Source organism: Carassius carassius, chromosome 50 (genome assembly GCF_963082965.1).
Source record: "Carassius carassius chromosome 50, fCarCar2.1, whole genome shotgun sequence".
Taxonomy (NCBI): domain Eukaryota; kingdom Metazoa; phylum Chordata; class Actinopteri; order Cypriniformes; family Cyprinidae; genus Carassius; species Carassius carassius.
Genome location: NC_081804.1, coordinates 2,782,856 through 2,804,466, shown reverse-complemented (window position 1 = coordinate 2,804,466; position 21,611 = coordinate 2,782,856). Strand labels below are relative to the sequence as shown.

Below are 21,611 nucleotides of genomic sequence, written 5' to 3'. Positions count from 1 at the left end.
AAAATGAACTGCAGTTTAATTCTGCACTCTCAGAAAAAAGGTACAAAAGCTGTCACGGGGCAGTAGCCCCCCCCCCCCCAGTGACAGTTTTTGTAAAAAAATAATTCTGAGAGTGTGTACAGTAAACAGGTGATTTACAGGAACTGCAACACTTGTTTTCAGTTCACTTTTTAATGTGCTATCCCAGCTAACAATGTAAGAACACTTAACACTCCCTAACACTCCCATTGTTATGAACATTATTTCTGAATGAACTACCTTTGAATGTTCTAAAAATAAGCAATAGCATTTAAAAAAATTGAAAAATGAACTCCCAGCATAACCTGCTTGCTAAACTGTAATATTTAGCAGCGTACAATTTTGTATACTTCACTTATGAAAATTGTGTTTGATCCACTTATAAAAAAACAGGAATGTAACACTATCATTTTCACCCTCCTTATACTGAAATCATTACCAGTTACCCACATGAACATCCAACCCATAGGCCATTACTTCATTTGCACAAATTAAAGTAAAAAAACAAAAAAAAAAACCTTTTGGAGTGGATATTAAATGAAAGGAAAGTCAAACCCAGTCAACCAGTTCTCAATGAACAGACCATGAAAGCATTACGTTTAGTAAATATATTTGGTCACTATATAATTCTCATTCTTCCATCTATGTTCTTTTATAGCTTTAATGACTTTGTAAGCATGTTTTCACCATGGACTAAAATATTGAATAGGTAATTGCAATTTTGCAAGTTTATATCTCGCAATACTGGGTTTCTATCTCACAATTCATAATTTTGACTTTTTTCTTGTGATTTAGAGAAAAAAAAAGAGTCATAATTGTGATATAAACTTACAAAAAAAAAATGGCAAAAATTGTGGAAAAAAAGAATACAGACTCAGAATTATGAAAGAAAAAAAGTTTCAAGAAATTTAAACTCAAAAATCTGAAAAAAGGGCAAGAAACAAAGTCTACATTTTGAGATGTAAAATCAGAATAGTGAAAAAAAAAAATCTTAATTTTGAAAAATAGCAATTTGTTTTTTATTCTATGGTAAAAACAAGCTTTCATGTGAATAAGTAGATCCAAACCTTTGATTTGTAGAGTAAATAAAAAATAAACAAATCCAATGATTAATGAGGTTTGAGGAATGGCATGTTTCACCTCATATGCTCCTTAGTATTTGATGCATTTCAGATGGTTCTTGAAAAAATGGTGGGTCATTTTCGCCTGTGAATCACTTTTGGGAGGATGCCTGTAGGAACCGTAGTTGTTTGTGGAACCGTGTTTTTGATGACCAATCATGAGACCTTTACAGGTGGCAACTAATAAATGTCCAAGCCCATCAACGAAGAATTCTGTTGGGAATATAGAATGAAAACAGATTCTTGAGCGAACACTTATTATCTCTGGCATCTCTATTTCTATAGCTGGCATGTAAATGATTTGTTCACTGTGGATCAAGAATAAGCTCCCTTCACATTTCTCCGTTGGTCAGCTGTCATAAACTGTTGTTCTTGGACAATAAATCAAAATCTGTACCACACCTATTGCTTTGAATTATCTAAGACCTACATGCCAGTGGATGAATGTAGTATATCAAAGCGTATAGTTTCACAATAGTCAGGTCTTTGGGCAACTTTAATAACAGACTTACTCTAAAATAGATGGATGACTTCATCTGATCTGAATGTTTTAAGATCCACTCACCAGTGTGAGCCACTCTTTTGAGGAACGGGTCAAAACTGACCCTCTGCACAGCCTCCGTCCGGCCCAGGAAGTAGTTGACGACTCCATCTGCAAAGAAGCAGCCATTGAAACCCGGCAGGGGCGCATGGGTACGATAGACACGCGTGATACAGCCGCCTTCCTCGCTGTTCCCTTCCTCGTATTTCAACTGGAAAGCAAACTGATTTCCTCCTACCTGACCACCAACCTGATGGAGAGAGAAAGAATAAGATCAGTCAAGGTCTTTCACAAACATAAAAATAAGACACAATATTGGACACAATAAAGATCTTTATTGGTTTGAACTATTTTTTTGTGAAATATAAACATTTATTGCACATGCACATATGAAAATTCACAGGTATAATCACTCACAGTTAAGTTATTTTTATTCAGCCAGGATTCATTAAAGTGACAGTAAGAGACATTTATAATGGTAAAAAAAGATTTAAATTTCAAAGAAATGCCTTTATTCTATTCATCAAAGAATCCTGAAAATAATAAACCACTGTTTCCATGATAATATTAGGCAGCACTACTGTTTCAATATTGATTTTGATATAAAAAGTTTCTTGAGCTGCAAATCAGAATATTAGAATGATTTCTGAAGGATCAGGTGACACTAAAGACTGGAGTAATGATGCTGAACATTCAACTTTGATAACAGGAATACATATGACTTATTAGATTGTAATAATATTTCACAATATTACTGTTTTACTGTATTTTTATCCAATAAATGCAGCCTTGGTGAGCAGACAGTCAAAAATTATATATTTTTTTGTAATTGCAAATGTCATCAAGATGATAGAATTGACATAAATACCACATCTAGTTCAGGAACGGCTTCCATAATGTTCACAAAGCTCTCAATGCGCGTCTCATTGAGAAACACAAAGTCATCATCCACCCACAGGAAGTATTTAGTGGTGACCTGCGACACTGCCAGATTTCTTCCTGCAAACCAGCCCTGAAAAGCCAAACAATGAAACAAGTAATCTTCACACGTCAGGAAGATTATATTAACAGTCAACTTGAAAAACCTGAGGTTTGTACCTGTGCTGGGGGCATTATGTAGTGCTCTATATTGTCACCGACCACCTTCTCTGGGTTCAGACTGTCATCAGCAACAATGATCTTTATTTTTGGGTAGTTCAGACGGATACTGTTGATGAGGACATTTAGTTCTTTGTAACGCAGAAATGCTTTAATTAGCACAGTCACCTGAGAGTTCACATCTACAGAGAGAGAGAGAGAGAGAGAGAGGGAGAGAGAGAGGGAGACCATTATTATGGTGATTGAGTTCATGATACAGACACTGTGATTACACTGTAAAATTAAGAAAAATGACAGAAAGTGCATAACAAAATCACGACTACTAAAATGAAAACTGAATAAAAAATACATGCTATTTCAAATATAAATAAAACTATAATAATATATAAATGATATTAAAATAACTGTTTAGAAGCACACACACTACACTCTATAAGAACTGTGTAAAAATATTAATAAAAAAAGTTACTAAACTTACTATAAAAACTGTAAAAAAAAATAAATATTTATATATAATTGGGATGTTTCATGTAATTTAAAAAAAAAAAGTTTTGGAAGTGAAAAAGAACAAATAAGGCCCATAAACCCTTCTAAGACATTTCACAATTAATGGTTTTTGATTGAGACAACTTACTGGCTGCTGCTGTGTAACATCAGAGTAATTACATGATAAATCTAATGTAAAGTGTAACACATTCTTTACCAAAAAGTGCTATTAGTCCTGTTACACATTTGTACTTTCATTACCAAAAAGTGTTGTTAACAATGTCCTGTTACACATCTGTACTTACACATACCATTCAGTGGCTTGTTACATATGTGTAGTTAGATAAAACATTACAGCTATGTACCAATTTGTACTTACACTGTAGTTACATAAAATGTACACATCTAGTTACTATGTAAGTACACAGGTATTAGGGACACAATATAAAGTGGGACCGGATATTAAGTAAAGCTCATTTTCCATGAAGATATTTTGTAAATTTCCTACTGTAAATATATCAAAACTTAATTTTTGATTAATAATATGCAATGCTAAGAATTCATTTGGACAACTTCAAAATCAATTTTCTCAGTATTTTTTTTGCACCCTCAGATTCCAGATTTGGTAGTTGTATCTCTGCCAAATATATTCATATTTGGCAGAGATACAACTACTACTTATATCTGTAAGTAGTTGTATCTCTGCCAAATATTGTACTATCATAACAAAACATACATCAATGGAACGCTTTCAGCTTTCAGATGATGTATAAATATAAAAAATGACACATAAGACTGGTTTTGTGGTTCAGGATCACATATAGCTTTCTCAGTATCACCTGTGGTTTTATGGTTGGTACATTATAAAGATAGTTTGGTATATTAACGTCATATCAGTTAATTAAATGTACTGTATTTCACTGTAAGTGCTACAAATTGTGGCTAACATATTTTTTCAGGTACTTTTCTGCTGGTTTCCTATACCATAAATTTCATAGATTATTATTATAATTATTAGTTCTATTTTATTCACTTTATTTTATTATTACTATATATATATATATATATTTTTATATATATATATATATATATATATATATATATATATTTTTTTTTTTTTTTTTTTTTTTTTTTTTTCTACAGTGTAAGTATTTGTATTTGAGCTCACCTTTTCCTGGGTCAAACAGAACAGGAACTGACAAACGTCTGATCTCAATCGGGAATATGACCTCATGATGCTCAAAAGAGAAGTACGCTAAGGACATGAATACATTTGTAAAGTCAGTACATTCAGATTAATGTTTAATGTCTTATGAAACTTATTAGTATCATAAAAGTTGTCCTTGTGTGAATCATTATATTCCAAGGGCTTGTCGAAATACCACATTTTTGGTCTTGGCCATTTAATAGCACGTGCATGCAACTGGAAGTAAAACAACAAAGTGCAGCACCCTTAATGCATGCTAAATCTATACGTGAAGCTTGAATACTGCTCTGGAGCGGTATTTGAGTCTAAGAGTATCATATCGTGCATCATGTTCTGGAAATAAATTATGAGACTTTTGCAGAGATCTCAGAAGGTTTTGCGGAAATCTTTACAGTTAAATGTGAATGATACTTAGATATTAATTTGGTAGTAAAACAAAGTATTGCACATTTTAGGATGAGTATGTTTATTTTGTACAACATTTGCAACTGCTTTTTATCACTTAATTAGAAGCACCACTATTACTAAACTGAAAAGACATTTACAGGTGCCGGTCATATAATTAGAATATCATCAAAAAGTTGATTTCACTAATTCCATTCAAAAAGTGAAACTTGTATATTATATTCATTGATTACACACAGACTGATATATTCAAATGTTTATTTCTTTTAATTTTGATGATTATAACTGACAACTAAGGAAACTCCCAAATTCAGTAACTCAGAAAATTAGAATATTGTGAAAAGGTTGAATATTGAAGACACCTGGTGCCACACTATAATCAGCTAATTAACTCAAAACACCTGCAAATGCCTTTAAATGGTCTCTCAGTCTAGTTCTGTAGGCTACACAATCATGGGGAAGACTGCTGACTTGACAGTTGTCCAAAAGACGACCATTGACACGTTGCACAAGGAGGGCAAGACACAAAAGGTCATGGCAAAAGAGGTTGGCTGTTCACAAAGCTCTGTGTCCAAGCACATTAATATAGAGGCAAAGGGAAGGAAAAGATGTGGTATAAAAAAAGTGTACAAGCAATAAGGATTACCGCACCCTGGAGAGGATTGTGAAACAAAACCCATTCAGAAATGTGGGGAAGATTCACAAAGAGTGGACTGCAGCTGGAGTCAGTGCTTCAAGAACCACTACGCACAGACGTATGCAAGACATGGGTTTCAGCTGTCGCATTCCTTTTGTCAAGCCACTCTTGAACAACAGACAGCGTCAGAAGCGTCTCTTAGACAAAAAGGACTGCACTGCTGCTTAGTTGTCCAAAGTTATGTTCTCTGATGAAAGTAAATTTTGCATTTCCTTTGGAAATCAGGGTCCCAGAGTCTGGAGGAAGAGAGGCACACAATCCATATTGTTTGAGGTCCAGTGTAAAGTTTCCACAGTCAGTGATGGTTTGGGTTTCATGTCATCTGCTGGTGTTGGTCCAAGGTGTTTTCTGAGGTCCAAGGTCAATGCAGCCATATACCAGGAAGTTTTAGAGCACTTCATGCTTCCTGCTGCTGACCAACTTTATGGAGATGCAAATTTCATTTTTGAACAGGACTTGGCACCTGCACACAGTGCCAAAGCTACCAGTTCCTGGTTTAAGGACCATGGTATCTCTGTTCTTAACTGGCCAGCAAACTCGCCTGACCTTAACCCCATAGAAGATCTATGGGGTATTGTGAAGAGGAAGATACGATATGCCAGACCCAACAATGCAGAACAGCTGAAGGCCACTATCAGAGCAACCTGGGCTCATATAACACCTGAGCAGTGCCAAAGACTGATCGACCCCATGCCACGCCGCATTGCTGAGGTAGTTCAGGCAACTAAGTATTGAGTGCTGTACATGCTCATACTTTTAATGTTCATACTTTTCAGTTGGCCAAGATTTTTTTTAATCCTTTCTTTGTATTGGTCTAAAGTAATATTCTAATTTTTTGAGATAATGAATTTGGGATTTTCCTTTGTTGTCAGTTATAATCATCAAAATTAAAATAAATAAACATTTGAAATATCAGTCTGTGTGTAATGAATGAATATAATATACAAGTTTCACTTTTTGAATGGAATTAGTGAAATAAATCATCTTTTTGATGATATTCTAATTATATGACCAACACCTGTAGAATGCAAAGTGCTGAAAATCAAAATAAAGTTCTGTAAACACTTGCATTTTTGTAAACACTATAAGAGTGACCCATCGGGTAATGAAAAGTTCTACACACATGTCTGGTCTTCATGCTCGCTTGAACACTTGGGTCAAATACAGGAAATATATCATGTATGTAAACAAGTGGTCAAGTGCAAAGACCGCAAGTGTGGGATTTTGGACAAGCCCCAAGTCATTTTGAAAAATGTCTTCTTTTTTTTGGGTCCAATGTTTTTTGGAACCTAAAATTCTTCAACAAAAATCTGTGTTCCGCAGAAGAAGTCTAAACAGGTATAGAATGACATGACAATAAACGATGATAAAATTCAGGTGAACTATTCCTTTAGGTCACAGGTTACGTACCGAGGTCTTCGGTCTTGATGTGGTAGATGGTGCTGGTGTAGGTCAGTCTGCTCAGCAGGTCGTTGAGCTGTTGGAGGCTGCTGGATGAGATGCTCAGATGTTTCTCATTCTGGCCCTCCACCTGCTCTCCTTCCTGGACATTCATCACTGAAAGCATTCCTTTATGCACCCTTAGAGAAACCTGGAGAGGTTTCATATAATTTGACCTCATTTTATAAATTTCACACGTAATGAATCCTTTTGAAAAACGCCCAAAATAAAGGCAGGGTAGGTGATTTGGTTCAGAAACATGCTGGCTGAAAGTCTCTTCACGTCCCAATAGCAATCAATAAGTTACAGTTTTTATATGTTTTCATATTGTCTGCTGAATATATATAATCTGATTGTGATTCTGATTTGCAGGAAGGTTAGTATCTTATGCTTTCACAGCTAGCTTGCTATTGCTAGCCTCTACGAAATCACCTACCCTACCTTTAACAGCTTTAGATCAAAAGCTCACAAAGCATCAATTAAAAGAAGGAAAAACAGCAGACCCCCGTTCAGAGACCGACTGAAACAAACCAATGATTGTGATCAATATAACATAAAACCCACCACCTTTAATGAGAACACCATATTCAGCAGGACAAACCTTGTAAACCGCTCTCTTTTGTGCTTGCAGGGCTAGACCTTTAATAGTAATAAATTTCTTTAATTAATGAAATTGTTAAAGATGAATAAAACAACTGACAGTCTTATATTGTATAGGAGATCGAAGGATTTGATGAACAGAACATTCAAAAGAGCAGCATTTATTTTAAATAGGCATCTTTTTTAACATCATAAATGTTGTTACTTTCACTTTTAATTCATCAATTTAATTAATCTTTTATGAATTATTTTTCTTTTTTAAACTTGCTTAGCCTAAACTATTTAATGGCAGCAAATCAGAATGATTTCTGAAGGATCATGTGAATAAGAATAAGAGACTGCATTCAATTTTTATTTTTATTTTTTTTAATCTGTAACCTTCTGGAGATGCATTTTTAAGAAACCTGAGATCATTAGCAATCATATAAAGGACTGACAGAATTCAGACTCACCGGGAATGAGTGTTTTATTCATGGGAGTTACTCTAAATCCTCTCATCGGATACTGGAGCGGGGTGTTGGCCGGGACGAGTAGTAGAACATCATTTTCTTTACCTGATCTGAAAGACAGTTCATTCAGTCAGAGGAATAAGTGTGTGCCACACTAAAGAGATCTGAGGAATTGTGGGTAACCTGATCTGGTGTTGTCTGAACTCTTCTGCCCGGCGTTTCTGCAGGTCATCCATCTCGTCTTCTGACACAAAATCGTTTGCTGGATTAGTGTTTTGGCAGGTACAGGGTGTTGGATTCTCATTGCGAAAAGGCCCGATACTGAGATGTGTAACAAGCAACAGGTGAAAATCTGAAACAAGGAATTCACTGCTTCATGGTTGCTCATAAAGATGAATCTGCTTACTTTGGTTTGGGAAAGTCTGGGATCTCTGGAACACGGTTGCAATTTGAGAGTCTTGAGAAAGTTGTGTGAGTGGAGGAAAAATAAATAAATTTGAGTACAGTTTGCATGGACTTATTGTCTACAACCAAATAAACCTTAAACAGGAGTGAATTGTATAAAATATCTTCCCACACCAGAATTAAATCACTTTTGTGGTATGCTAAAGATGTTAAGGGTTACCTGTAAGAGTTAACATTTTAGTTAACGAGTTTAGTTAATATTTTTATTTGTAGCCTTTACACTCTTAAATCTCCTGGGTTAAAACGGCCTAATTTGGGTTGTTTTTAGCCCACAGGCTCTGTAAATATGATACAGAATGCATGGTGGGCTAACCCAAAAACTTTAAATATACAAAGATGATATACAAATATTACTGAGAATGGGAGCAGTTTTGTTCAGTTCAGACCCCCCCCCCCCCCCCCCCCCCCAGGTCTCCTCTGTAAGAATAGAGTTAGCTAGGTGGTACTGTCACAAAAAATATAGTCCTAGAAATGAAATCCTGCAAGTCTCCGGTATTGCAGCAATACCCTACTCGTTCAGTCAGAATACGTGTGCTTAAAACTGCTCATGCGCATTGGCTGGACTGAGGTGTTGCAAATATGGCTGTCGAGTGAACAGACTTACCTTTAAAGGGCGTTTGGTTTCACTCAAAGCCAAAAGTAGCTGTGACTGACACTGATACCCACTGCCCATAAATAAACCGTGCAACTAATCTATGGCGCTGAGAGTTGCTATCTCCTGAAGAGGATGCAAAATACCTGCACTCAACCGGCTGGGTTACATCAGGGTGGAGGAAGGGTGAATTTGTTTTCAGCTGTCTGCGAGACTGACCAAGCAGCTGACTAACACAAAAACTACCCAACACTGAAAAAAAAAAAAAAAAAAACAGCCCATAGAATGACCCAACAGGCTCAACCCAGTGTTTGGGTTGAAAAATAACCCAGCATTTTTGAGGGCATAATATGGTGCCTGTATACTGTAAAATAAAAAAAATCCATAAAATTTACAGTAAAAAAAATGGCAGCTGTGGTTGCCAGAGTTTTAGCTTAAAAAAATACAGAATGCACTTGTGGGTGTTGCAAGTCCTGCGTGAGAAGGTTCAGTCAAACACTCCCAATTCCCATGAATAAGAACAGAGAATAACTGCCAAAAAATAAAGTGGAAAGTCGGTAAAATTTGTTGAAAAACAAAACAACACCATTATAATAATAAAATAAAATTACAAAAATATATTTGATCATTATTAACAATATAAAATATTAATAAAAAAATAAAATGGGATACAAACTAGTTGTACTAGTTAGACTAGTTGTACTAGTTAGACCAGTTGTACTAGTTAGACCAGTTGTACGTGTCTGCTTTTATATGACACAGCTGTTACATTTGCAGCGTTAACAAAATTCATGGTTTAGTTTCAAACATCAGTGTAATGTTACAATTTATCCTATTGATAAGGTTAGTTGTAACATGCACAGGGTGAAATGTAACATTATGAAATAAGCATTACGACAAAAATAATTTAATAAATAAATGGATTAAAGTTGTATGTATGTGTCTGCAAGCATGTTTCTGTGATTAATGGCAATTGGCCATAATAAAAGTGAAGTTTGTTTGTGAGCATGTTTGCTACTTTCATTTAGAATTCAAAATGCTGAGAGACATCACTCAGTTTGTCTTTCTCTTCCAAGCCTTAACCATACTGAAATTCAAAGAAAACATACTAATCAAACTAAAACTTGCTTGGGGTAGATGGCAAATCGTTTCAATGATGTTACAACTAACCCCGAGTCCTGTAACAATGAAATAGCTCACCTTAAAATAAAAAATTTAAATGCATTAAAAATAACTACAGACACTCAAATCATAATTTAGCTTTGATAAGTTCAACTAAAAAGCAGGCTTTCCAGTCACACAAATAAGGACTAAACTTAGCATGAGTCGAGTGAATCTGATTTGTGACTTGTAGAAAAATGGGAAGTTTTTACAACTGATCCTCATTAAAACCATCCCCCAAGCTGTTGCATTTAAAACCATAGCATTCTGAAGAACCCTTTTATGCTGACTTGTGTCTGTCCACAATGTTATATCAGAACTCTTTTGATAGTGCCTTGCCACCCATAGTTGACTGTTTGCTCTAGTTGCACTACCAAGGATTGAAATGCTCCGGGAAAGCTCTTTTCATGCTGAGCTTATCAAAATGAGCACAGCTGATCACAGTTAAAAGTCAAATGGCTTTGTGTGTCATTAAAATGGTGATTAGCTGCACCTGATTGAGTATATAAGTCATTTTTAGAAGGTGGGTTATACTATTTCTAACTTACTACTATATATATATATATATATATATATATATATATATATATTTATACGGAAATAAGTACATTGCATAAGTATTCATACCCTTAAATCAGTACTTAGTTGAAGCACCTTTACAGCCTAAAGTCTTTTTAGATATGATTTTGCACATCAGCATTTGGCAATTATCTGCCATCCTTGACCTCACCACTCACGCACAGGTTTCTCCAGAAATGTTTGATTAGCTTAAAGCTCAGACTGTGGCTGCATGGGCCACTTAAGGACATTCACAGAGATAAGCCACTCTTGCTGTGTGCTTAGGGTAATTTTCCTATTGGAAGGTGTACCTTCTGCCCAGTCTGAGGTTCTGAATGCTCTTGACTGGGATTTCATTAAGGATATCTCTTTATTTTGGTGTATTGAGCTTTCCTTCTACTCGGACGAGTCCCTCAGACCCTCAGTCCCTGCCACTGAAAAACAGTCCCACCGCATGAGGCTTCTACCACCACACTTTGAGATGAGCAGAGCTGGTTTCCTCTAACATTATACATGGATTTGCATTTCATCACACCAGAAAATCTTGTTTCACTACTGTATGGAGTGTAAATGGTGTGGAAAAAAGTAATTTAAAGCATTATAACGTAAGGCAGCAAAATAACAAAATGTGAGGAAAAAAAAATGAAGGTGTATGAATACTTTCTTAAGGCACTGTAGGCAATGTTTAGTATAAGTAAAATACTTAAATACTGTTAAAATCAGATACTCCAAGATTTTTACTCATTTTGTTTTGGAGTTGTAACTTGTAATGGATTCATTTTCACTGTAAGGTATCTGAACTCAATTATGGTTTTCAGGCAGAACTTATCCCTCATGAGCTCATCAATGTTAAGTGGTTCTGGGCTGCCTTCCATAAAAATTATGCCACGTCACTGTAATGGAAAACAATTTTTTGCCTTTGTCTGTCACTTGTGCGTTTTCTTTGTGCTTTAGCTTCACAGGGCGTTGTTCATTCGTAGTGCATTACCTTTCAAAGCTGGAATGAATATGAAATCTATTAAATAGTATGAAAAACATAATTTTTAATTGATTCACACGGACTCTGTAGTATTCTGATAATGACGAGGAAAAAAGGTACACTGTTTTATATATCCATATAGGTTACACAAAATATTTCTACGTTATAGGCTATTAAGCATAAAAAATGTTCTACATCATTATTGGATTCATCTAATTCAGAAGTAGGCTACGATTGTATTTGACAGAATCAATCGAAATACAAGTGAAATAGCCTACTATGATTTTATTTGGCTAAATAAATCAAAATAAATTTGGTCACGACAGATAAATAAATAAATAAATAAATAAATAAATAAATAAATAAATAAATAAATAAAGTTTACTGATGTACAAGGCACTAACCTCATTATCGGTAGTGAAGTTTTACTCCAAAAATCCACGCCAGTATAAAATAAGGCGAAAAGGGAGCCACTTAAAAGAATGACGATGAATGAAGTTCTGCGGGATCCGTACATGATTAAATCTGTCGCGATTAAAAAAATAATGTAATATAGCCAATTTAATTATAGGCGGTCTATATCCACATCAAAATGAAGATTTGAAACTCAAATTACGCTAATCGGAGTCTAAATAAAGACAGGACTATTAAAGATACTGTATAGGATGTTACCTGTTGAAGAGGAACAGGTGAATGAGTGACAGAGCCTAGAGGACGGATATGTGACTGTTTGGAGCTACATAATCAGCGATCGCTTTTTTTAATAAGAAAAGTGTTTCACATAGAATTTCTGTAATTTGGGTGCGTCTTGCTTAATGTCAAGCAGTTTGCTTCGTGCATCATCTTTAACAGCATTCAAGAGGTCCAATTTATTATTACGAACTGTGTATGCATTTTAAACACCTACATAAGGCTATATATACTTCCTCCCATGTCTCTGAAAAAGCGCCGTTTTATAAAAGCGCATTTAATGCTCAGTGGTAGCCTATGACCCGTTTCAGGGGTGACCAATTACTATTCAAAAACAGAAAATCAGTTCCACCTTGTTTCGACATCCTCCGATGAGGTCAATCCATACAATTAATTATATTTGAATTAATTCTCTAGGACCACAAACATAAAAGCATAACATGAAAGATATAGGCTAAATAATTTTTTGTCAACTGGGTTAAAATGTTGTTATTATAAGAACTTGACATATAGGAGAAAATCTGGCTAAAAAAAAAAAAACCTTCAGGAAGATGGTTACTTCCAGCCTTGACACATGTCCTTTACATGTTGGAACATGTGGGAAAAAATAGCTTATATGTGTATATAATATATGGATAATTTTTTTTAGGAATCTGTTAAATAAAAATAAATAAATAAATAAATAAATAAATAAATATACTGTAGCAACCAGCCCTAAACCAGAATTGGCACCCATTTTGTCCAGAATGACATTTAATAAAAGACGTATTTAAAACATTCTGATTAAGTTTCCACTTCACTGGAAAACCGTGCATATCAACCTGTCAGACCTGTCCTTATCTACTATCCATCTGTGACTAATGCATCATAAAAATGCTTCCCAAAGAAAAAAGCATCTAAGGCTTTGACTGTTAAATACATGACAAGTTTGGTGCTTTTTGTTTTTATTATTATTATTATTAATGCCATAACCAAGAACAATACAACTGAGAATTATTCATTGCAAATCAGACAAAGATAGAGACCAAAAAAACTAAACAAACAAAAATATAATAAACCAGTGCCAGTTTCTTCTTAATTAAATGTTCCAAATCGGTCCAGAATATTTTTGTATATAAGCAATGAAAAACTAGATGAAAAATAGTTTCCTTTTCACCTTAACAGAAATGACAAGAGTAATCAATATCTAGTTTAAACCGTTCCATTGCGTTTTGGTATATTCTATGCATTTTTTAAAGAGACTTCTTTTACTGTTTGCCAAGCTTATACCTAAGTCAACAAAAAAAATAAAATAAATAAAATAAAAAGAGCTGGATGATATGAGATGTACTGGTGAGACCTTGAAGAATCAATCATTTTTTGGGGGAATAGCATTCGCTTCAACAGCAACTTATATATAACTTATATATATATATATTTATTTATTTATTCTTTATATGTTAATAAAATTATATATATATATATATATATATATATATATATATATATATATATATATATATATATATATATACTGTATATATAATGGTTTGTTTTTGTACAAAATAGAGAGCTTGTTTATGAAATTTTGCAAGTATAATAATTACACTTTAATACAAATCAGGAAATTAAATCTTCCTCAGTCATTTTACCTTCATCTGAAATATTGTTTAAAAAGTCATTCATATCAGAATTTACAGAATTTGAAGTGTATAAACACTGTAACACTGAGTAACATAATGTAATATCTTTTTAACATTCTCTGTGATTGTATTATTAATTAACAATTTACTTATAGAGGTTAATTCACCATTTCTATATTAATGTTGACGTTCAATATTATCATTCTATCCGCGGCTTAGTCAGGAACTGACACCTGCAATCTCCTTTTAATATAGCGACCCCTGCAGATACAGTATTGCAATGTGAAAACCATGTCATTTCCCATTGACTCCTCCAGAACTTTATATCTTCTTTACAAGCATGTACATGTATTTTCTGCGCAAAGTAAAAATCAACACCCCTTTTTTAAATGATTTCTGTTGCATAACTATTTTGTATACAATGTTCTACAAAATACATTTGAAATGTAAAAACCTATGAGCACACAATATTTGTAGTGTTTGCTGAGATCAGTTCGGGGATTCAGCAGATTGTCTGGGGCTATTTTCAGATCTGAATGATGGGACTGGGACTGGTTGCAACGGAGGTGCAGCAAGGACTGGCTGGTACACTGGACGTGCGGGGGCTGCCATATTTGGAATGGTGTGTGCCACTGGATGAGGATGCCAGTTCTGCATACAGCGTCTATATTGCTCCCACTGACAGTACCTGGTCTATACTGCAGAGATAACAAGTCATGCCTAATCGGCTGCATCCCAGTCGAGGCAAGCTGAGGATCAACGGTGCCGCAGAAGGGATAGGGCCAAAGCTATGTCGTGAACCTGCAAATATGAAGTGATCTGACGAGCTCTGGCATGCATCGGACAAGATGTGTCACTTTATATCACCCAGCCTGATCTATCTCAACTGCTATTTGTACCCAAAAATACACATGAATTAGATGAAATGACTGACAACATGGGCACTATTTTCTCTAATACATTAGAAGCTGTTGCTCCTAAATTTAAAAAGGTTAGAGAAAAATGTACTGTGCCATGGTATAGCAGTAATACTCACTCTCTCAAGAAAGTCACTCTTGAACGCAAATGGAGAAAAACTAACTTGGACGTTTTTAGAATTGCATGGAAAAACAGTATTTTCAGCTATAGACAGGCTCTAAAAACTGCTAGGGCAGAGCATATACACAAAATCATTGAAAATAACCAAAACAATCCAAGGTTTTTATTTAGAACAGTGGCTAAATTAACAAATTACCAGACGCCACCTGATTAAAATGTTCCACCAACGTTTAATAGTATGACTTTATGAATTTCTTCACTGATCAAATAGATAACATTAGAAATACAATAGCAAATGTATAGATTCTACAGCGTCTAACACTTCAGTTTCATCCATCGCACCCAAAGATAAACTGCACTGCTTTACAAATAGGAAGAGCTAAATAAACTTATCACTGTATCTAAACCAACAAGATGTTTATTAGATCCTGTACCCACTAAATTACTTAAAGAGTTGTTACCTGTAGCCGAAGAACCGCTTCTCAATATCATTAACTCGTCGTCGTTATCTTTAGGTCACGTCCCAAAACCATTCTTGCTGGCGGTTATTAAGCCTCTTATTAAGAAACCAAAACTAGATCCTAGTGTACTGGCAAATTATAGGCCTATTTCAAATCTTCCATTTATGTCTAAAATTTTTGAAAAAGTTGTGTCTGCTCAATTGAGCACCTTCCTGCACAAAAAAGATCTGTATGAAGAATTTCAGTCAGGTTTTAGGCCCCACCATAGCACAGAAACTGCACTTGTTGAAATTACAAATGACCTGCTTCTTGCGTCAGATCAAGGCTGCATCTCATTTTTAGTCTTACTTGATCTTAGTGCTGCGTTCGACACCATAGATCATGACATACTCATAGATAGATTACAAAACTATACAGGTATTCAAGGGCAGGCTCTAAGATGGTTTAGATCCTACCTGTCCGATCGCTACCATTTTGTTTACTTAAATGGGGAGTCATCTCATTTATCATCAGTAAAATATGGAGTGCCACAAGGATCCGTCCTAGGTCCCCTTCTATTTTCAATATACATGTTGCCCCTTGGTAATATTATTAGAAAATACGGAATTAGCCTCCACTGTTATGCTGATGATACTCAGCTATATATCTCAACAAGACCAGATGAAACTTCTAAATTATCTAAGCTAACAGAGTGTGTATAATAATAAATAATTTTCTCCAATTAAATTCGGGTAAGACAGAGATATTAATTATTGGACCAAAAAACACTACACAGAATCTTGTAGATTACAATCTGCAACTAGACGAATGTACTGTTACTTCTTCTACAATCAAAAATCTGGGTGTTATATTAGACAGCAACTTGTTTTTGAAAATCATATTTCCCATATTACAAAACTGCATTCTTCCATCTTAGAAACATTGCCAAGCTGCGAAACATGTTATCTGTTTCTGATGCAGAAAAGCTAGTTCATGCATTTATGAACTCTAGACTGGACTATTGTAATGCACTTCTTGGTGGTTGTCCTGCTTCTTCAATAAACAAGCTACAGGTAGTCAAAAATGCAGCAGCTAGAGTCCTTACAAGGTCAAGAAAATATGATCATATTACCCCAATTTTACAGTCTCTGCACTGGCTACCTATTACGTTCTGTATCAGTTACAAATTATCATTACTTACCTATAAGGCCCTAAATGGTTTAGCTCCTGCGTACCTAACTAGCCTTCTACCACGTTATAATCCATCACGCTCCCTAAGGTCACAAAACGCTGGACTTTTGGTAGTTCCTAGGATAGCAAAGTCCACTAAAGGAGGTAGAGCTTTCTCACATTTGGCTCCCAAACTCTGGAATAGCCTTCCTGATAATGTTCGGGGTTCAGACACACTCACTCTGTTTAAATCTAGATTAAAAACGCATCTCTTTCGCCAAGCCTTTGAATAATGTATCTCTTAAATTGTGAGTGTAGTTGCATCTGATCAAATGTGCATTCTTATTCTTTAGCTTGGGTTAAACTACTTTATTTTACTTTGTTGGATCAGCAGCTATGCTAATGATGTCTCTATTAGTTTCTATGTTTTGCCACTGGATTTACATCACGTGGTAACTAGGATTTACACAAGCTCCAGTCTGGATCCAGAAAACCTGAGAAGAGATGATGCTGACCCTTTCAGACTAAACCACATTTGCCACCTCTCTTAATTTAAGAACTGTACAATTCAATTCAATTCAATTCAAGTTTATTTGTATAGCGCTTTTTACAATACAAATCGTTACAAAGCAACTTTACAGAAAATTATGTTTCTACAATATTTAGTAGTAGCTTATAAGTAGTGACTGTCAGTTTGTGCACGTATGACAGGATTTTTAGAAAAATTAATACAAGACGTAGTCAGCCAGACGATGAACATTATTAATATTATGAACAATTAATAATTATTATATGATGCAGTCACACTTGTAGCAATATTTGTTAGTTCTGTTTGTTGATTCAGGGTCAGCATCATCTGGGGTCCTCTGAAGAGCACTTGGAGAGGAGTTGGGTGTTCGTGTAAATGTACCAGGTATTGTCAGTGGGACACGCTGGCTACCACGTGTGAACCGGGCCCTCCAAACCTTGCTAAAACCTGGAGGAAAGGATACAAATCTGCAGAACCCTGGCCAGTTCACAGCAGTGTATTACCACATGGAACATTTGACTGCATTATCCACCAATGCTGATATTGCTGGGAGATCAAGGAAGGTCTGTATTTAATTTCATATTGATTTCAAATGATTTCATATTTGGGAGGCATACAAAATAACTGATATTGGTGGTTAGTGGTTAGTAATTGGTTATGTCTTGCAGGTCAAGAAGATGATGGAAGATGGAAGCTTTGTGGGTTTCTGTCACTTCTTGGCTGACTTGTTTGAGTCCATAAGTAAATTCAGCTTTCTTCTCCAAAGAAATGAAGTTATTTTGCCTCAGGTAATGTTGACATGTTAAGAAGAATATAGTTAAACAAATAATTTTGGAATATGTAAAAGGAATATGTAGCTTTTACCCTTGTTTTTCACAAGGAAAATGTTTTACAGGTTGTGAGTGGGATTGAGAATCTCCTTGCGACTTTTGAGGCCATGTCAGTGAGATGCAAGCCAGGTGGGAGGCTGGCAGAATTACTGGCAGACCTTCAGGCCCAGAGAAGACAACAAGAGGGTGAGGGGGAGACTCACCTTTTGTACAAGTTTCAGGTGAGCAGGTTTTTTTTAAAGTAAATTTTAGATTTGGAGTTGATTTATTTTATTTTTTTTTCTTGTCTAAATGTCAATGTCAATGTCAATGTCACCTTTATTTATATAGCGCTTTAAACAAAATACATTGCATCAAAGCAACTGAACAACATTCATTAGGAAAACAATGTCAATAATGCAAAAATGAGAGTTAAAGGCAGTTCATCATTGGATTCAGTTATGTCATCTCTGTTCAGTTAAATAGTGTCTGTGCATTTATTTGCAATCAAGTCAACGATATTGCTGTAGATGAAGTGTCCCCAACTAAGAGAGAAACAGACAAATATTAGCGTAGATGCCATTCTTCTAATGATGTAGCAAGTACATAGGTTGTTATGGGAAGTGTTTCCGGTTCCGGTTTACCTAATTAATGCAGCCTAAAAATCCTTTAACGGATTTGGATAATAAAAGCATATTAGTATGTTATGTGTATGCCAGGTTAAAGAGATGGGTCTTTAATCTAGATTTAAACTGCAAGAGTGTGTCTGCCTCCCGAACAATGTTAGGTAGGTTATTCCAGAGTTTAGGCGCCAAATAGGAAAAGGATCTGCCGCCTGCAGTTGATTTTGATATTCTAGGTATTATCAAATTGCCTGAGTTTTGAGAACGTAGCGGACGTAGAGGATTATAATGTAAAAGGAGCTCATTCAAATACTGAGGTGCTAAACCATTCAGGGCTTTATAAGTAATAAGCAATATTTTAAAATCTATGCGATGCTTGATAGGGAGCCAGTGCAGTGTTGACAGGACCGGGCTAATATGGTCATACTTCCTGGTTCTAGTAAGAACTCTTGCTGCTGCATTTTGGACTAGCTGTAGTTTGTTTACTAAGCATGCAGAACAACCACCCAATAAAGCATTACAATCATCTAACCTTGAGGTCATAAATGCATGGATTAACATTTCTGCATTTGACATTGAGAGCATAGGCCGTAATTTAGATATATTTTTGAGATGGAAAAATGCAGTTTTACAAATGCTAGAAACGTGGCTTTCTAAGGAAAGATTGCGATCAAGTAGCACACCTAGGTTCCTAACTGATGATGAAGAATTGACAGAGCAACCATCAAGTCTTAGACAGTGTTCCAAGTTATTACAAGCAGAGTTTTTAGGTCCTATAATTAACACCTCTGTTTTTTCAGAATTTAGCAGTAAGAAATTACTCGTCATCCAGTTTTTTATATCGACTATGCAATCCATTAGTTTTTCAAATTGGTGTGTTTCACCGGGCTGCGAAGAAATATAGAGCTGAGTATCATCAGCATAACAGTGAAAGCTAACACCATGTTTCCTGATGATATCTCCCAAGGGTAACATATAAAGCGTGAAGAGTAGCAGCCCTAGTACTGAGCCTTGAGGTACTCCATACTGCACTTGTGATCGATAGGATACATCTTCATTCACTGCTACGAACTGATGGCGGTCATATAAGTACGATTTAAACCATGCTAATGCACTTCCACTGATGCCAACAAAGTATTCAAGTCTATGCAAAAGAATGTTGTGGTCAATTGTGTCAAACGCAGCACTAAGATCCAATAAAACTAATAGAGAGATACACCCACGATCAGATGATAAGAGCAGATCATTTGTAACTCTAAGAAGAGCAGTCTCAGTACTATGATACAGTCTAAATCCTGACTGGAAATCCTCACATATACCATTTTTCTCTAAGAAGGAATATAATTGTGTGGATACCACCTTTTCTAGTATCTTGGACAGAAAAGGGAGATTCGAGATTGATCTATAATTAACTAGTTCTTTGGGGTCAAGTTGTGGTTTTTTGATGAGAGGCTTAATAACAGCCAGTTTGAAGGTTTTGGGGACTTGTCCTAATGACAATGAGGAATTAATAATAGTCAGAAGAGGATCTATGACTTCTGGAAGCACCTCTTTCAGGAGCTTAGATGGTATAGGGTCTAACATACATGTTGTTGGTTTAGATGATTTAACAAGTTTATACAATTCTTGCTCTCCTATGGTAGAGAATGAGTGGAACTGTTCCTCAGGGGGTCTATAGTGCACTGTCTGATGTGATACTGTAGCTGACGGCTGAATGGTTGCAAGTTTATCTCTAATAGTATCGATTTTAGAAGTAAAGTAGTTCATAAAGTCATTACTGCTGTGGTGTTGGGAAATGTCAACACTTGTTAATTTAGCCACTGTATTGAATAAATACCTGGGGTTATGTTTGTTTTCTTCTAAAAGAGAAGAAAAGTAATCGGATCTAGCAGTTTTTAATGCTTTTCTGTAGGATATGTTACTTTCCCGCCAAGCAATACGAAATACCTCTAGCTTTGTTTTCCTCCAGCTGCGCTCCATTTTTCGGGCTGCTCTCTTTAGGGTGCGAGTATGCTCATTATACCATGGTGTCAAACTGTTTTCCTTAACCTTCCTTAAGCGTAAAGGAGCAACTTTATTTAAAGTGCTAGAAAAGAGAAAGTCCATAGTTTCTGTTACATCATCAAGTTGTTCTGAGGTTTTGGATATGCTAAGGAATTTGGATATATCAGGAAGATAACTTAAAAAGCAGTCTTTTGTGTTAGAAGTGATGGTTCTTCCATACTTGTAACAAGAAGTAGAATTTACAATTTTGGCTATATGAATTTTACAAAGAACTAAATAATGATCTGAGATATCATCACTTGGCTGAATAATTTCAACACCATCAACATCAATTCCATGTGACAGTATTAAATCTAGAGTATGATTTCGACAATGAGTAGGTCCTGAAACGTGTTGTCTAACACCAATAGAGTTCAGAATGTCTACAAATGCTGATCCCAATGCATCGTTTTCATTATCAACATGGATATTAAAATCACCAACTATTAAAACTTTATCTGCAGCCAGAACTAACTCGGATGTAAAATCACCAAACTCTTTAATAAAGTCTGTATGGTGCCCTGGTGGCCTGTATACAGTAGCCAGTACAAACATAACAGGGGATTTATCATTAACATTTGTTTCTTTGGATAATGTTATATGAAGTACCATTACTTCAAACGAGTTATACTTGTAGCCTGCCCTCTGAGAAATCCTGAAAACGTTGTTATAAATTGAAGCAACACCTCCACCTTTGCCTTTTAGACGTGGCTCATGTTTATAACAGTAATCTTGGGGGTTGGACTCATTTAAAATAATGTAATCATCAGGTTTTAGCCAGGTTTCTGTCAAACAGAGTACATCTATATTATGATCAGTGATCATATTAT

At 35.4% G+C, this 21,611-nt stretch overlaps 1 protein-coding gene and 2 long non-coding RNA genes across 3 annotated transcripts in view; all 3 read right to left on the bottom strand.

Moving 5' to 3' along the window:
* The window catches only part of LOC132133703 (uncharacterized), a 300,636-nt gene that overhangs the window by 191,303 nt on the left and 87,722 nt on the right, over positions 1 to 21,611 (bottom strand). The gene's annotated exons all lie outside the window — the stretch shown is intronic.
* LOC132133289 (beta-1,4 N-acetylgalactosaminyltransferase 2-like) lies at positions 1,010 to 7,140 on the bottom strand. The gene is made up of 6 exons (XM_059546092.1): positions 6,984 to 7,140; positions 4,433 to 4,519; positions 2,779 to 2,960; positions 2,549 to 2,692; positions 1,705 to 1,930; positions 1,010 to 1,352 (listed from the first exon to the last, which is right to left on the bottom strand). Exons 1-6 carry the CDS (start codon positions 7,138 to 7,140, stop codon positions 1,171 to 1,173), a joined length of 978 nt encoding a protein of 325 aa, XP_059402075.1. The 3' UTR covers positions 1,010 to 1,170.
* On the bottom strand, positions 8,107 to 12,492 carry LOC132133518 (uncharacterized). The gene is made up of 3 exons (XR_009429165.1): positions 12,222 to 12,492; positions 8,469 to 8,519; positions 8,107 to 8,383 (listed from the first exon to the last, which is right to left on the bottom strand). It is a non-coding gene; the product is annotated as an uncharacterized LOC132133518 (long non-coding RNA).

Excerpts from the sequence above, each read along its gene's own strand:
- LOC132133289 (XM_059546092.1), bottom strand. The coding sequence starts at position 7,140 with ATGCTTTCAGTGATGAATGTCCAGGAAGGAGAGCAGGTGGAGGGCCAG. Across the intron at positions 4,520-6,983 it reads CATCAAGACCGAAGACCTCG|CGTACTTCTCTTTTGAGCAT; the intron begins GTACGTAACCTG and ends TCATGTCCTTAG. Across the intron at positions 2,693-2,778 it reads ACATAATGCCCCCAGCACAG|GGCTGGTTTGCAGGAAGAAA; the intron begins GTACAAACCTCA and ends TTGGCTTTTCAG.